Source organism: Arachis ipaensis, chromosome B7 (assembly GCF_059453495.1).
Source record: "Arachis ipaensis isolate K30076 ecotype BB chromosome B7, ASM5945349v1, whole genome shotgun sequence".
Classification (NCBI taxonomy): domain Eukaryota; kingdom Viridiplantae; phylum Streptophyta; class Magnoliopsida; order Fabales; family Fabaceae; genus Arachis; species Arachis ipaensis.
The window spans coordinates 27,142,004-27,160,210 of NC_142442.1; the positions used below are offsets into that span (position 1 = coordinate 27,142,004).

An 18,207-nucleotide genomic window follows, 5' to 3' on the forward strand; every position below is an offset into this window, starting at 1 on the left:
TGTGTTTGTGTTTACGTTTTTTGCTTCATATATAACAGATTCATGACACATAACCAGTCTCCTAAAACGGTACAAGAAACACTCGCTATATTTGAAACTATTTTCATGTACATGGCGCCATTTCCCCTTAAGAAAATTTTCGACGAATATAGGAAATCCATAATAACAAAAGGGATTCACAACCTGAAAGTAGCACAACATAGGTACAACCATCGATGAATAATTCAACCCTGGAGCCTACGACGCATTCAATCTAATAATTTGGTTGGTAAATCAAATACACTAAGTAGGGAAAAAATCCATTAACACAACTCTAATTTTTCAACTATATTGCCTAATCACAATTGTAGGAAGTCCTTACACCAAATGCAACCAAACTTAACTGCAACTAAAATACAGCAGTGTAAGTAAAACACATACATATTATTGAACATGATTATCATCCTAATGAACTTAGACGGGAAAAAAATCAATTAACACAACTCTAATTCTTCAACTGTATTGCATATTCACAATGGTAGGAACTCCTTACCCAAAATTCAACCACAATTAACTGCCACTAGAATACAGCAATGTAAGCAAAACGCGTACATATTAAGGAACATAATTATCATCCTAATGGATATATTCACAGTTAACGTAAATAACAACAAATTAAAACTCCTTAATACGAAGCAATGGCAAATACATTGCGGTTAGTAAATCAGGACAAATCATGCTTATGGAACCAAATATTTGCATTGCACTAAATTCAAAAGTCTAATTCTTCCAATTGGTCAAAGTGTCCTATGCATCGACGTGAACAATGCCATGTACGATCCTTGTTTGTTGCCACAAGGCATTGACGATGGAAATGGATCTCGGACATCGATCTGCACATGTGGTGTGTCACATTTCTCATCCATGACATCATCAACAGTGCATTCATAGTTTGTGAATGAATGTCCCTTGTCCTGCTGTGACTCCTTCACTTGTTTGCGTGACTGCAGACGGAGAATTAAATTGACAAGTTCATACTGGACTTCATCAAAGTCTGCAAGATCCTTGCAAGCAATATCACACAGCTTGTTGCAATTCGATGCCAATGCACCAACTCGAAACTTTAAGACCCTTTCGACGTCATCATTCACAGGCATTTCTGTGCTAATAAATTCGTTCTTTTCATTCTTTGTCCACCTTTTGTAGATCAACGAATCTGGAAACTCAAGTATGTTTTCAAACTTCATTGCATAGAAGACATGACTACAGGGAATACCACGTGATTCAAACATCTTGCACGAGCACGAGAACAGATTCTTACCTCTATCGACTTCCACCCGTCGATCTTTGGCCGAATCTCCGAGAGCAGTCACACTGAACTCAACCTTGTCCAAGGTTGTGCTTAGTACCTTGATATTCAAAGCCCCTGCCCTTTGAATCTCATTACGAATTTCCTTAAAAATGTTTCGAGTGAAATAACATGATGCAAATCTTTCATATACCTCCAATGAGGTAATCATCACTGGCTCTGAGAACTGAGACTTAAAGTCAGCGATTAATTCGTTGTTTCTATACTCCTTTAAGGCCCTATCCAGGTTATGCATGAAGTCAATGAGGGTGTTTTTGCGATTAACATAAAATCTGATGAGAGAATTTATACCTTCGCACTGTGATGTCGTCCTTATGTAACCGAAAAACTTATCCCGGAGGAAACAATGAGACCACATCGAACGAGTTTCGTACGTCTTTTCCATCCAGGTACTCCCAACAAGGTTGTGCTTATCCAAAATAGCTGCCCATCTTTGATCAAAGTCTCTGTGGTCGTTGTTGTCGTATATAAGACCCTTAAAATCGTGCAGGAAATTAGGATTCTTTATATTTTCACATGCATTTCTCTGCAGATGCCATCCGCATAACCGATGGGTCGCATCAGGAAGAACATTCTTGATTGCATCTCGCATGGCAAGGTCTCCGTCAGTTATTACTGCTTTAGGATTTTTCCCACCCATCGCTTCAACAAAGGTTTCCAACAACCACTTATACGTCTCTGTGGTTTCGTCGGATAGTAGGCCGGAGCCGAAGATAACAGTCTGCCCGTGATGATTGCATCCGGAGAAAATGACCAAAGGCTTGTTGTATTTATTCTTCTTGTAGGTTGAATCAAAGGCAACGATATCTCCAAAGCAGTGATAGTCGATAATTGACTGCCCATCTGCCCAAAAAATATGCTCGAGCCTTTCGTCACTAGTGAAAGTATACTTTCCAAAGAACGGCGGATCGTTGTTTAACTTGCCAATCAAATAGTTTATTGCCGCATTAGCATCCCCGTTTTTAACCTTTGACTGACGATAACGATCAATGTGGTTGTACAAATCTTTGCGTGTGAAGCCAGCATGACAATATCCACCCTTCTGGAACGCAATATACCCCATAATATGGCAGGTCTTGACACCAAAATTATGAAGATTTTCCACTTGGACTTTATCAGTGACAGTGAGACGACGATTGGACAGAACCAGATGCGCAAATTGGGGTGGCGTCAGATCGTGGTTGTGAGATTCCACAAAAGATGATACCTTCCATCTACCGCAGCCGTAGTCAAGCTTTACCCTAAGCCGAGCTGGACACTTGGTTCGCGTTAGTGACCTTGCCTCCCTTGATCTATTATCCAGATCAAGATACCTCATATTCCTCCAGCCCTCTTTGTTGCAAACAAGTTGCCTACTAATGATTCTACCTTGATTATCCCTAACCACGTCGTCCTTCCTCATTACAAATCCATGCCAACAAGAATAAGCATTATAAAACTGGCAGGCCTCATCCTCTATCCTAAACTCCAGGTTCCAAATATCCTCCACCATTAAATCTGCTATTCTTTTTACACCACAAACTTCTTCACTCTTGCTAGTAGAATCCAGCGAATCCACATCGTCGTCTTCTGCATTCGGTTGATAATCGAAATCATCACCCAAATCATTATCAGAATCATTCTTCACATCATCCTCGTTTATGGACATAATTTAACCCTGCCATAATTTTACCCAAAAATGTCAATAAACAGAGCCAATGGCAGCAATGAAGGGAAGCTAAACTAAGCTGCATGTAAAATTAAATGAACTAAATCCAATTAAACTAACCCAATTCTTTACGACCCCAGAATTAGGTTTTAATTACAATTTCCCAAACCTAGCCACAGCATAGAATTGGACAATGTTACTTTATTTCCAAATTCCAGAATAGCAACCCAACACCCTAAACAGAGAACCGTTGAAAAGGTATAGACTATCATCAAAATTAAACTAATCTGGATTAACAAAAAAACTTAATCGGACATACCTTGATGACAACCAAAGGTTGAGCTTGAACGGATAAAAAATGCACTCCCGAAGGGAGGTGACCTTACCTAATCCAACGCACCTAATTCGAAGTCAGCCAAAAAATGGGGATGGTAAACCAGCTTCCACCAGCCACAGTTTCGTCACAAGCAAAAGTTCAGTAACAAATTTTGAATACTGGAGCCACATCAGTTTAGCATTCACCCTCTCCTCAGTTGACGTCGATGCCTAGCCGATGGAACCAAAGTACCAGTTCCGGCTCCTGTTACTCGAAGGAGATCATTCTTGCTAAATGGACGCTGGGTGGATTACTCTCTGGTGTAACACTGAACGAAAGAGAAAAAACCAAACAGGGTTGGGTAGTGGGTACTAGGATAAGAAATTTCAGTGCTGGAGGCTATGTGTTTTTCAAGTTCTGAAAGATGCATGTTTAATTTCAGGAAGAGATGGAGGGTACTTTTTAAAATGAAAAATAAGTTAAATAATAGAAATTATAATTGTAAATGTTCCCCAATACACTATACAGTATGTATATACTCTAATTAATGTAGTATCTATTATAGTATATGTTCATTAAAAGCTTTTGCTATAACCAATGAATGCATTAATGAGAGGTTGACAATTTTTTTGATCAATAATTGAGATGAAGACACATATGCAAGAGTAATTTACCCACAAGATTGCCATGGGTTTAGAAGAAATCACCTATAAATAATTATACAGAAAGATTGCGTACAAGTATTTTACGAGTGTATTAAAATCATAATTGAAAACTTTTTGATTGTCTAAACCAATAACTATATCATTAATTATTAACCTGAGAGTCCTGATTTCTTTTATATATTTTTTAAATCAGTTTTTTAGTCTATTTAGTATTTTCAGTTTGACCATTATAAATTGATAGCCAAATTGTCTTTTCCAACAAAGACAATTTGTCCTTGACAACTTTTATCAAGAAAAAAATGAGAGTTTACTGAAATGTTAATCCCTGGTTCAAACTTAGACATTAATAACATAATTTGGAAGTTGTATAAAAAAAAGCGTTTAAGAATTTCTCTAAAGCCTCAACTTGATGTCATAGTCTATCAATATGTAACAATATGATTATGGATTTATGGTAGCCTGGTTCAATTTGGTTTTTGATGTATCAAAATATCTAAATATAAAATTTCTTCTATACATATTGACCAAGGTAGGAATGAGGGAGTGAATTTGTTTGAACTTGATTTGTTAGCATTTAGCAAATTAATAGACAAAAGTTTATAATCTCGTAGGCTGATCTTTTATTCTTTTGGACCGTATAGAGGTAGTTAATATTTACGAATAGGATTCATAATATTTAAAAGGATCAAGTTGCACTAACTTATGACCTTTAGTGAATTGAGCTTTTATTTTAAAATCAAGTCAAATTGTTAATAAACCAAACTCCATTTTTGTGAGCATAACTTAAATTTGGCCAACCTTAACTTAGCTCACCTCCGTCTCTAATACTCATTATATATTTTTATAAAATACTAAATTATTAGTCATACACAGAATACAAATAATCATGTTAAAATCTGATCACATGATTATTCTTCAAGTGTTATTATTACTAAAAAAATTGAAACCCCTTAAACACTTCTCCAAATACGAAATTAGTGCATCATTGCTCAAGAACACATGATCAAAATAGCTTAAAGAGTGAGGGCCTTGAAGCTTTTTGATGTCCAAGCCAGTGTTGCATATGGACCCCAATGGCATCCAAGTAAAAGCTGCTCCTCCCATGAAGACCAACCACCTTGCCCTCTGTAGTGGTTGAGGTGAAGAATTTCCCTACTTCTTCACCATATGGACCATATTGCCCTCTGCTGGTAGTAAAAGTCAGTGATTTGATAATTATATGCTTCTCATCCTTAATGATTGATCCATAGTAGCCAGATATACAACTAAGGACTTCATGTGGATACTCCAGTTTTATCTACAATCACAATAAGAATAGATGAATGGTCAAGTTCATTTTGTACTGAAAGCATATTTCAGGATCAACTCCTCCTAAATTTTACACCATGTGCACTTTAGCCCCCTAAACTTTAAAAATGTGCAAGCCTGACTCTTAAGGGTGCGTTTGGTTTAAGTTTTCATTTTCAGTGTTTTTAGTTTTTAGAATTTTGTGAACAAAGGTATTTGTAAACCTTTTCTGGGTATTTTTTGGTGGAACGCACATTTAGAGAAGTTCAGGGATTGATTTGTACATGGTGTAAAGTTAAGGAGGGTAAAGTGCAACTAACCCATAATTTAATATCAAATCTAATCTTCACAATTAAGAGGAGTGTTCTAAGGAAAGGAAAGGAAGTAGTGAAACATGCATGAAGAAAGTGGAAGCTACGAAACATACCCTGTGCATGGTGTCTCCTCCATTGCCACCATGCTTTACAGACCATACAGATTGCTTATTTCTGTCATATTCAATTTGAATAGAGCAAATGCCTTCTTTGTCTTTTGTCAGATAAATCTGCTTGATGGCCGAAAAGACGCCATCGTCCCAAGGTCGACCTCCATCTCCACCCCACGGGCCTGGTCCACACGGAGCTGGTTCTTTGATTACGCCACAAGAAACCTTGGAAAGAAGGGGCAAATTGAATGGAGTAAGCAATAAAAATAGATAACAAAATTCTTAAATGCATTGAATATCTTCAAAAAGGTGATTTATCAAAAAAGTATTGTGTAAATGAAAGAGGGATATATACCTCTTCTGCTGCTCCTGATTTAGCTAGCATCAATTTGGTAGCTGTGATCTCTCTGGGAGGTGTTGCCGCTGGCACGATAACTTTCCCTTCGGCTACATGAACACCAATAGCATCTAGGAATAGACCTTTTCTCCCATGAATGCCAAGCACTTTACCTTCTTTCTCCTTTGTGGTGAAATAAGTTCCTTGTTCATCCCCAAATGGACCATACTTCCTCTTACTTGTGTGGAAAGTAAGCGACTTTATAACAATAGGTCCCATGTACATCATAGGTCCATAGTAACCAGATATATGTGTCAGCACTTCATAAGGGAAATCAAATACTATCTGCAAAATGATGCACAAGAATCACTTAACAAATCAAATCTGATTTCCCTATATTACTAAATAACGCTTGATTTGCATGTAAACTTGACGTTCACCTTATCTGTTTTGAATCCTCCTGTCCCACCTTGTTTGTATCCCCAAATGGACTCTCCTTCATAATCATACAAAACTCTAATCCATACAATTCCAACGTTACGCGACAAGTTGATTTGCCTGATTCCAGTATAGCATCCGTCGTCGAAAAGAATTCCACCAGTGCCACCACATGCCTTGTATTTGACCACGCCTGCGACCTTTGGAAGCAACTTCTCCAATTGTGCTGTCTGAAACAAAGACATATTCTAACTTCTAAGGTTTAGTTGTGTGCAGAAGCCAAAACACCAAAGATAATATTGATTCATGGTCTCTCATACCTTTTCTTTGTGTTCTATATTGTTGGATTCTTTGATGTGCGAAATCTTCCCAGGAACATTATTAGTTTGAGACTCAGGCTCTTGTACCTTTTCCTTGTGTTCTGTATATTTAGATTCTTTGATGTGAGAAATCTTCCTTGGGACATTGTTCGGTTGAAGCATACCGAAATTGTCCTTCTGCCTTACAGCAAGAACAATATCATAGGTTTCACCCACACTTCCTTGTATCACAGAAAAACCACCAAAATTATTAGTACTAGCAATCTGGTTCTGTGGCTGAACAAGAAGTTTGGAAGGCTTTGGTTGCTTCAAGGGCTTCATATATACTCCAATGGCATCTAGGTACCAATCACACTTGCCATGGAACCCAACAATCTTGGTCCCACTCGCTGACACTGAAAAGTGTGTCCCTTGTTCAACACCAAATGGTCCATAAGTTTTCTTGTTACTCACGAAACTTAGTGACCGAACAAAGTTTGGCCCCCATTGGTTTAAGCTACCATAATATCCATGAACTGAAGTTAAGAACTCATCAGGGTAATCAAGCTTCACCTGTGACAAGTTTGTAGATAGTAGTATGCTTAAGTTTAACCATACAATCATAATTTCCTTTGCTCAATGTGGCAAATTATAGGTGCTTGTGTTTCTGAATTGGCTTGAAAAGATATATTCAGATAAAAAGGAACACGATTTTCCTACTTGATTTTTGTTTTGAAAATTGACTTTTGTCCGAAGTTAATCTGTTCAGTGTTTTTCGGAAAAGAAATTATATTTTCAATTTAAGAAAATTATAATTTTGATGCACCGAAGCAATTTTACACATATATCTAATTATGTAACACAACATCAACAAAATAATTACCTTTTATATTAATCGCATGAATTGTCATCTAAAATATTTTACCCAATCAAGTAAGTGTAAAAAAAAAAAACACAATTTTCCTATTTGATTTTTGTTAGAAGTTAATTTGTTTAGTGTTTATCAGAAAAGAAGTGATATTTTCAACTAAAAAAGGAATTTAATTTTGATTCTCTGAAGCAATTTTAGCGCAGCATCAGCAAAAATACTTACTTTTTACATTGATGGTGTGAATGATCACTTAAAAAAACGAATGTGATTCAATGACAGTGTAACAATGGGTCAATGTAAAAGAGTTTTACACGTGCATCCAATCACGTAAAGTCACGTCAGCAAAATCAACTACTTTTTACATTGAACTCGTGAATGGGTCATCTAAAAGAACGGATGTAATTGGATAAAAACTGTATAAAGGTTAGTGTAAAATAGTTTTATACATGTATCCAATCACGTAGTGCCACGTCAGCAAAAATAACTACTTTTTACATTGACTACATAAATGGTCATTCGAAAAGAACGGATGTGATTAAAAGACGGTATAAAACGTTTTCCAGCATCAAATTTAAGCTTCCTTTTATGGTCAAAAACAATTTGAAACTAACACACTATATCACAAGATTAACTAGCTAAGGATATGAAACCTTTTACCCTATCAGTTTTGTGGCCGCCACTTCCACCGTGCTTCTGTGACCAGATAGAGGACCCATTTTTGTCGTATTCAATCTGAATGGAGTCAATTCCTGTCCCATGAGCTATCACCAGTTGCCTTACACCAGAGTACACCCCATCATCCCAATGTGATCCTCCACTTCCTCCCCATGGCCCATGTGATGCAGGTTTCTTCACCGAATCATCGAAATTCTGCACCCAAAAACATCATGTAATTCCAAGTTGTTAACAAGAGGTGGCAAAGACAAAGTTGTTGAATAAAATCTGAGATAAAATATGCTTCATGCATGCACTACCATCTTCTTCTACTTGTGTTAGAAGAAACTAATATAACAAAGTATGGAGCTTGGAAACACCAGAATGGAAGTGATATTGTTTATTTGGGTAGCAAGGGGAAGGAACAAGATCAATTTATGGCCGCGGGAAGTGTCTGATTGTGGGACAGGACTATGTTTAAAATTAATATAGATGAGGAACTATGTGGAAGAAGCTATTCTGGTTCCACCATGGAGGGAAGGGGTTGAAAGGCAGGGAATCAGGTCCCCCCCAATAGAAATCACACTCTGAAATCAATCAGAGAAAGTTGCATACGAACTTATTTTTATTTTTTCTGGGGAATCATTTTCTTTCCACAATATTATTCCCCATACTAAGAATCATATGATTGAGAGAAAAGGAAAAGATTTACCACTGAAAAAGCATGATAATTGCATATTCTATTTCTACCACATCTGTGAATGGAACGGTACAGCTTTCTCTGTTTCTGTTATGTATGATAATTGCATATTCAACCGCACTTTATGTTAGTTGTGAAACTTTTTTCAGCCATAATATGCTGCTTATTATTAATAGAAGAATCTGGTACCTTCATTCATGATTAATGTTGACCAAACTGATGGAAACCTGTTGAAGTTCAAGAACTTGGGTGAGTACGACATCACTATTCACTTCTTTTATTACAGATACCCCCTTTCCTATATCACATAATCAATCATCAATACTTCATTTTGGTGCCCTTTAGTCCCAATCACTTTCTAATACCTAAAAGATTATGACTTGAAACCTCCCAACTTTTTACGGACAATTATATATTGGCTAGCTTATGCTTCACTGCTGAAGGGTTTTAACGGCCATTATAACATTCACCGATAAACTCCTTTTAGTGGCCGCAAAAAAAAAAAAATTACAACTTTTAGGGACTATTATTCTCAGTAATTTATATGGTTACTAAAATTAATTTTAAAATTGTCATGTTATTTGCTTATAGTTGTCATTTGGTTGCCGCTAAAACTTTAAAACTTTTCTTAGTTCTACTCACTGCTACATGAGAGATAACAACCTATATTTTTATAAATTTTAAAATTATTTTTGCCAACAATTATTATCACTTGTACATAATATACATATATTTAAATTAATTCTAACAAAATAAAATATTTAATTAAATTAACAATGTCAATAACAAGTTTACAATATTTATCAAACACAAGAAAAATTCCTATTAATCCCACTGCTTGGGTATGCTTCTATCATAGCAACACCAAAAACATCATTTACTGTTTTTGACAGTACCCTATTTTGAACAAACTTATCTGTGATCTCTAAAGAATAAAAAATCAGACAAGATCATGGAGTGTTTCTATATATATCTAATGTTCATGATATCTGCAACATGGGTTGAACATATCGAGCAGAAGCTGCAATAAAATAAAATAATTCATTCCACTCAGAGAGTGAAAAAAGCAACTAAAATTGCTGTTAGACCATAATTTAAGAAACGTTAAGAAAAAACATCATCTAGATAGCAATTAACTATTATTCAAGTATAGAGATAAATTTTAATCTAAGAACATGAAGAGTTTTATATAAATTCTAACATACCAATGAGACTTCCATCTGAATTTTCTTCAATGAAGGAGTATCATCAGTACCAGCAACCCTTTCATCATACAAGTTAACGGCATCTTTAACTGTCCAACTCCTCTTCTATTTCCAAGCCCTATGCCATCTATCTAGAGCTAAAAAAATGCATGCCCGAAACTGAAGGTTTATAATTCAGAAATTATAATGCTTTATTTTTAACTTTATCCTAAGATAGTAGTAGCATCACTTTAAATTAGCAATTGCAACCCCAACATAAAGTGAAATTTTCCTTTTGCTGTCTAATTTCTTTTTAATGTTGCTTGGAATCTGCTGGAAAAAAAAAAGAAAAAGAAAAATCAAATTTTGAGGTGAAATCAAACGGAGAAAGAATAGATGGTACAAGATGGAGGGATTTTCATTGATTGGCTAGTTAGGACATATTGCTACCTATCCATTTATGATTATTTAATTTCTATGTAGATTTTTCATTAAAGTTACACAGAGTCTTAAAATTTTTTTCTTGGTACCACCTAGATTTTACTTTCATTAGTTTGTCTGGGTTTATAATAGTAAGAGTCCCTTCTCTTAAAAACTGAAAACTTGTGCCAAACATGGATTTTGTTATGTAAAATAACTTTCTGATATTTGCTATTTCAGATATCTTGAAGAATGTTATTGATTTGTCCTTCCAACAAGAGAGTAATTTATTTTATGCTAAGTTCTTTATGTTACGGCCTATAGAGTATCAAACAAAAGAAAGAGAAGAATCAAATCATGTGTCAAATAGAGTATGCAAAATGCAGAACAAATTTATCAAACCTATAATTCACTTAAACTCTTGAAACTTACGTAAATATGAATCCTAAAACTCAACTTATAAGCAGAATTTCGGACCTAAACTATAAACTTAATTTGAGGATTTTGGAATAGCATATTTTATTTTGCAAAAATATTTTTCCTAGGTTGATCATGAGGAACTTTATCATTAAAAGGATAATGAATAAAAGTGAATCCAAGAAAAATGAAAATAGAAGTTGGAAGATTCTTGTGAAACCAGGACATAAGCCTGGTCTTCCATAACATTCAGAATAAAGCACAAGAAAATTGACAATCCTACGTATGTGCTATGTAAGAAATTAACATCTTATAACAGTTTCCATATCCTCTACAACTATTCCAATTTGCTGTCTCAACACATTCTTTTATCACAAACTCCTATCACAGTTAAGCTAGTAAAAAAAATTACAAAGTACAAGCATTTGTTATCATTGTTTTGTGTACTAATAATTAATGCCTCATAGTTCATAGTATACATATCGTGGGGAAGGAACGATATGATATTAATGACGAGCACAAGAACTAACCTGTGAGATCTCAGGAGAGTCAGGACCATAAAGTTAGCATCTGTAAGGAGGATATTCCCGTCAGCATAGAGATCAAATATAACATAATTTGCACTCTTCCTCAATCCAAATTTAAAGAGAATAATCTGCTGCAGTTTAAAGAAAACAAAAATCAATTATAAAATATATAATAAATTTCTACAAAATAATAGGGGAACAAAAAGGTAGGGGTAATACCCTATCGTAGCCAAGCTTCCTAACATCTCCAAGCCTCCAAGTCCAAATGTGCTTCCTCAATTTGAGAATAAAACCAGAAGGGGTGTTGCTCTTGTCACTATAATCATCATAGTATCAAACAACCATTTAAAAAGAACAACTCAACTCAAGTGGTCCTTTATGATTGAATGTAGAAAACAGAACTTGTGTCTGGTGATGATCACTCTTGTGTAGAGCATCATTGTGTAAACCAAACGCTGGCTCTGATTAATTGATCATCTGCCTTGATCAGTTAAGGATTAGATTGATTCAAAGTAGACATATTAGGCTATCCATGGGTTTAAGGCTTAGCTTCAAAAGTTTTACGTAGTGGATATCATCAAACTAATGGATATCTTCAAAGTAGAAAGGTTTTACAATCTGTCTATCAAACTAATGGATATCTATAAACCATATGCCGTGTCTGTACAATCTATCTATCAAACATTCAAATCTTCCATCCAGAAAGTATCATAATATATTAATCTGCCTGTACAATAACCAAATGGAGTTGGATACAGTTTAATATGTAAACAATGTAAAAGGCGAAGCCAAAAACTTGTGTGTTAAAGGTTTATTTTCATAAAGTAGATTTGTTCAGAAACCAACATACAAGAACAACTATACATATGATACATATGATAGAATTTCATAAATTTTTATGTAATCTATTCACATAAAAAATAGATTCTCTCTTGCATCTTTTCCCTCTACCAATAATCCTGACAAGAACAGTAGCCACCTTTAAAATGGTGTAAGCAATTTGAATCACTTAAGTATATTTCACATCCATATGCCAACGATAAATTCTTGGCAGTGTCATGGCATTCTCTACACATTCTCAAATTTTTTACTATTCGTAAAACTTGAGGTCCTTCATGATGAGAGTCTAGTAAAGCAAATGCAAAGGCAAGTTTTTCACTATGTACAATGCTACCATGTTCCTCATCTTCTTCCTCAATGGAAGGCAAATTGCCAGAAATGGAAGCGTTGACATTTACCGCTACCCGTTTTAGCCAAGAGCGTAGCTTGTCCAAGTATGTCTTAGACTGATAACCAACTACAAAAGTATGAACCATGTTTTTCCTTTCAATCCAGCACTGCCCAAGCGGTATCTTTACAGCCTTTTCTTTCTCCAACCTTGTAAGTTTTGGGGCTTCCCAAGACTTCCCACATAGGTAATATGCCTGAGAAAGTAAAAGCTGAGTTAAATTATTTCCAGGTTCCAACTCAAGCATGCGTTCTCCGGCAAGGATAGCCAATCCAAAATTTCGGTGACACCTGCTGGCAGCAAACAAGGCAGCCCATATGGTGGAAGTAGGCTCAATGGGCATGTTTTCGATAAACTCCAGTGCTTCAGCAAGTTTACCTGAACGACCAAGCAAATAGACCATTGCATAATAATGCTCCAGACTCGGCCTAATCTGATATTCTTCACTGATGCTGGAGAAAGTATGCTTCCCCTCATCTAACATTCCAACATCACTATAAGCTAAGATAATACTTGCAAAAGTACCTCGACTCGGTTCAAGTCCTTCCCTCCTCATCTTACCATAAAGATCAAGAGCAAACTCTGATTGGCCATGTAAAACATAACCTGCAATCAGAGTATTCCAACTGATTATATCTTTTGATGACAATCCATCAAATATTTTTCTTGCATACATCATGTTTCCTGACTTAGCATAAGTGTCAATGAATATATTTGATACATATGCTTCAGATATGAAATTTCTACGCACTGCACAACAGTGGATTTCTTTCACTTTGTTTGCGGCCACCAAATTTGCACAAGCAGGAAGAATACTTAGCATTGAAACTGTGTTTGGAGAAGTGTGGTAAGCCTGCATCTGCCGAAATATCTGCAAACCCTTGTCCAGTAGTCCTTTTTGCAGGTACCCAGAAATTATCGCATTCCATGATGCTGCATTTCGCTTAACTTTCCCATCTTTCTCAATCCTTTGTAAAAGATCCAAGGCCCGATCCTCATCATCATTTTGCATATATCCTGTGATCATTATATTCCATGTAACAACATTAGGAGGTGAATCAGATTCCTGCATTTTCATAAACAAATCATGGGCTTTGCCACAGAAACCAGCTTGGCAATATCCTCCAATAATTGAATTCCAAGAATATACATCTCTCTCAAACATCATATCGAAAACTCGCTGAGCAGCTTCCAGATTACCACACTTGGAATACATGTCAATCAGTGAATTACCAACTACCAGATCATCACCCAAACCCAACTTCATAGCAAGAGAATGGATTTCTGATCCTGCATATAGTGATTTTACAGATGCACATGCCGAAACAGCACTGGCAATTGTAATACCATTGGGCTCCACACCTGATAAAAGCATCTCCCTCAATATATCAAAAGCTTGATGTATAAAACCCTTTTGAGTAAACCCAGAAATCATGGAAGTCCAAGTATACACATCAGGAGAAATCCCAAAAGTTTCCATCCTCCTCATTAAATCCCTTGCAATATCACAATGTCCTAACTGAATATAACTGGCAATCATTATGTTCCAAGTTAGCAAACAAGGTTCAACCCCTTCTTCCTGCATTGCATTAAAATATTTCCTAGCTTGCTCAATCTCACCATTCTGGCAACACCCTGTTATGATTGCATTCCAGGTCACGCTGTTCCTCTCGTCCAAACTCTCAAAGAACTTCTTCGCATAACTCATCTCCCCACACTTTGCATACACGGCAAGAATTGAATTGCTCACTCGCAGAGCGCACTGCATCCCATGCCGGATCACAATCGAATGTATCAGCCTCACAGTCTCGAAATCCCTACACTTCCCACATGCCTGTAGAATCTTCGGAATCAGAAACTCATCCGGCAAGAACCCATCTTGCAGCATGTCATAGAACAGCCCCACAACTTCCTCCCAATCACACTCTCTCAAGCACGCACCAATCATAGCAGACCAAGTGAACAAGTTCCTCTCACGCATTTCATCGAACACCTTACGTGCCTCCTCCAAAAACCCACATTTCGCATACATGCTCACCAGCTTGGTCTCCACAAAAGGGTCCAAATTTGTCACAATTCCTATCCTAGCATGCAATTCCCTACCCACCCATATGCAATCCCTGTCAATGCATGACTGTAGAAGGTTAACGTACGTGATCGGTCTCACCTTGGAACCTTGCCGAGCCAGTGAGTCAAGAATTGCTACAGCATCAGTTAAGGGACCATTGATGCATAGCCGGTTCAATTGGGCTTCAATTGATTTTAGGTGTGAGTCTTTTGTGACAGAAACAAGGTTGGAACTTGCATGGAACCTTGTTTTTCTGTGGAACTCGAACTGGGTGGCACTGTAATGATACGAAGGGAGTGAAAGTGGAGGACTTGGTCTATTGGGTATGATAATAAGATTCCTCTCCATTGATCCTCACTTCTTTGTTTTTTCCTTTTCTTTTTTTGGGAATTCTGTTATGTAGTTGGGTTTTGCATAAGTGTGGGGAAGATGAGGAATGTGTGTATTGGTGGTGTTTCCGGTGATAAGGTGCTGGACATGGAAATCTACATGTCTTGTTACTCACTCACTCATTGTGTTACTTGTTGAGTATGAGATATTTCCATTGAAATCGCGTTATTGTTGAAGTTATAAATATGATTTAATTTAATTTTTATTTTCTAATTTCTGATATTATACTTTGAAAGAATATACAATAATACAAAGGGATTTACACACTAAAGTCAAATTTAGTCAAAGTATTAAATAAGCTAATCTCATTTTTAAACACGGTTGTCTTTTAATTTAATTTTTGGTTTAATTACTTTGTTAGTCCTTATACTTTTTTCTTTTTAATTTGGTCCTATACCATAATTTTATTTTCAATTTAATTCTTGCCGTGACAAAAACGTTTAAAATAACAGAATATTTTATTAAAAAAACGAATATTCTTACTGTTAAAATTAAAAACCTAATTAAAGAGACTTTAATTTTTTAAAATTCCAAAATACCCCTTCACATTGTACCACACTTATATCTTGCCCTAAGTTCTTCGCTGAGTTCCCCTGTCGCCGCGTTTCCTCCGCTTGGCATCCGTCGCGTGGTCGTCTGCCGTCACTTATCATAATCCTGGTGTGCTCCACTACTAGCAGAATGCCACGCTGCTCCTCCATCGCAATTCCCTTCGCCTCACTTTCGCTCGCATTCGTCGTCGCCATTCCCTTCGCTTATTCACTCGCGTTTGTCATCGCCGTCCCTTTCGCTGGCATCCCGTTGATGCGCCGTCCCCATTGAATTTGATGTGAGTTTGTTTGATTCTTTTGTTTCTACTTCTATTTCTGTTCATGTTTGATTCTCTCTGTTCCTGTTTCTTTTCTTGTTTGGATGAGAGTTTGTTGAATTTTTTTGAATAAACATTTGTTGAATTTGTTTAATTGTTCATGTTTAATACCTCATATTTGATTATCTTTTTGTTCTTATTTGCTGAATTTGTTTAATTTGTTTAATTGTTCATGTTTTCTAATTTTGTTTAATTGTCGGATTTACCGTCGAATTTTGTTTAATGTTCCCGTCCAGCTTCTGTTACAATTGCTCTTGAAGAAGGTATGCTTCATCCATCTTATAAAGCCACCTTTTTTGTTTTAATGTTATTTTCTGATGGTGCTCATGTATGTATATATGTTATTAAATCTTGTTGTAGAATGATGAATGAATGCTAATAAGTCATTTGACTTTGTTTGGTGCTTTTATAGGATTTCAACAAGGAAAACATGGATAAACTAAGACATGGAGTTTATGAGCCTTTGGATGTAAATCTCTTCCCACCTCCGCATCTAATCTATGCTGAAAATCCTAGTGATTCTGGGAAGGTTAGTCACATGGAATGATTTAATCGTCTGCTATTAGTTTATTATGTTCCCTGCTTCCGGCTATTAATCACATCCCTTAATCTCTTTGGCAAAGAATAGCCCTTACAAGAGGATTACCAATTAGTTAGCATTTGATTGATCTATATATATAAGATAATTAAGTTGGGTGGCAACATTATAAAAGCCATACTCTTACAAATCTTGTAATAAAAAAAAAGGACTTTCCACTTCAGAACTTGTCTCATGATTTTCTTTTCATTTATAAATTTTAAGCTACAGTAGCATGTAGGTTTATAATCAAGTGAGACATAGGTGTAATGATAAAGAATTTGAGAAGAATAAACACTGTGAGCTTCCTTAGTATTAGAGTGTATAACACCCTATTACACAGAGCTTTACGCTTAAGTCGTAGAACATAAGTAGTGTGGTGTTACGGACCTCTAATCAGAAAATACATACGTATAATAGTGAAAAAATATAATATACTAGGAGTCTTAAAAAATAGGTAAAACAAAACCGCAAAATAAAAAGCGCAACGCTCAGGAAACGGAATTACTTGCATGCTAAGAAACCTAAAGGTTATAGATATGATTAAGTGAAAGAGTGAATAGAGAGCCAAGAATATAACATAACTAGCCCCTGACTCAGCCTGCGAAGCCAAAGCTGGCCAGAGAATATTTACAAATATATATAACTATCCCAAAATACCCAGAATACAGAAATAAGGACCTAACTCTCCTTTAACCTCTATGAGGGACAAAATAAACAAGTTTCTTGGAGAGAAAGCTAAATACATATTTATATACATAAGCTACATAGCAAAAGAACCCAAAAACTGCTCCGCTTCAAGAATCCAAACGCCTAGTGAGGAGCCTCTCGACCTGCATCTGAAAACAACAACACAGTATGGGGTGAGAACCGGAGGCTCTCAGCATAGTAAAGGTGCCACGCACATAATATATAAGGTCCTGGGAACGCCAGAGGCAATCCTAGAACGCCGACACTCAGTTATAAAGATTAATTCTAAACAGAAGCCATAAAAAGGGTAGGTGTTCTAAGGAATACTAAACTTACTTACTTAATCCTAACTTTATCACCAAATCGATCCACCTTTCCTCCGTTCCTCCATCATCAATGATTTAACAGAGACAAACAACCAACCAATTCCAAGCACAAGTAGAAAATAGGTAGTGCAGGTAGCAAATATAACAAATAGCATAATATATATTTAGGTAGGCAATCCCAAGTAAGGCTTAGCAAACAAACAAACAAAATGCATATGATGAATGTCTATTCTATTGGTCGTGAGCTCACGTGTCGGTTACTTTGCCAGAACCAGACACATCTGGTAGCTAACCCAGACATTAGTCTCTAGGTTACGCATCTCCAGGAGGATCATAAACAAAGGAGAGTGCCTTTCTACCTTCTCCTGAAGGTTTCACGAAGGAGAGTGCCTTTCCACATCGAAGGAGTGTGCCTTTCCACCTTGCAACCAGAGAATAATGTGGGGGAAATAATACGAAGGAGAGTGCCTTTCCACCTTCCCCACATCTATATCACAACAAGAGAGGGAACTTCCTTCCTCAACT

The 18,207-nt window shown here is 36.3% G+C and overlaps 3 protein-coding genes across 5 annotated transcripts; all 3 read right to left on the reverse strand.

The window, feature by feature from the left end:
* Window positions 1-776: 776 nt before the first annotated feature.
* On the reverse strand, window positions 777-2,840 carry LOC107606986 (protein FAR1-RELATED SEQUENCE 5-like). Its single transcript, XM_016308981.2, has one exon. The coding sequence runs from the start codon at window positions 2,838-2,840 to the stop codon at window positions 777-779; it is 2,064 nt and encodes a 687-aa protein (XP_016164467.2).
* A 2,003-nt stretch (window positions 2,841-4,843) lies between these two features.
* Window positions 4,844-12,179, reverse strand: LOC107609136 (jacalin-related lectin 3). Of its 3 annotated transcripts, none has more exons than XM_088493849.1 (9): window positions 11,755-12,179; window positions 11,539-11,666; window positions 10,193-10,329; window positions 8,291-8,503; window positions 6,784-7,335; window positions 6,466-6,693; window positions 6,044-6,370; window positions 5,692-5,913; window positions 4,844-5,274 (listed from the first exon to the last, which is right to left on the reverse strand). In XM_088493849.1, the coding sequence occupies exons 3-9, from the start codon at window positions 10,205-10,207 to the stop codon at window positions 4,981-4,983; spliced, it is 1,851 nt and encodes a 616-aa protein (XP_088349975.1). In that variant the 5' UTR covers window positions 10,208-10,329; window positions 11,539-11,666; window positions 11,755-12,179; the 3' UTR covers window positions 4,844-4,980. The 3 variants fall into 3 exon arrangements, with proteins under 3 accessions (XP_088349975.1, XP_088349976.1, XP_088349977.1); XM_088493850.1 differs by adding an exon at window positions 9,177-9,214 and having other exon boundaries at window positions 10,193-11,666; XM_088493851.1 differs by lacking the exons at window positions 10,193-10,329; window positions 11,539-11,666; window positions 11,755-12,179 and adding an exon at window positions 8,608-8,989.
* A 152-nt stretch (window positions 12,180-12,331) lies between these two features.
* LOC107609135 (Pentatricopeptide repeat (PPR-like) superfamily protein) lies at window positions 12,332-15,368 on the reverse strand. The gene has a single exon (XM_016310979.3). The coding sequence runs from the start codon at window positions 15,177-15,179 to the stop codon at window positions 12,483-12,485; it is 2,697 nt and encodes an 898-aa protein (XP_016166465.1). The 5' UTR covers window positions 15,180-15,368; the 3' UTR covers window positions 12,332-12,482.
* Between the last annotated feature and the right edge of the window lie 2,839 nt (window positions 15,369-18,207).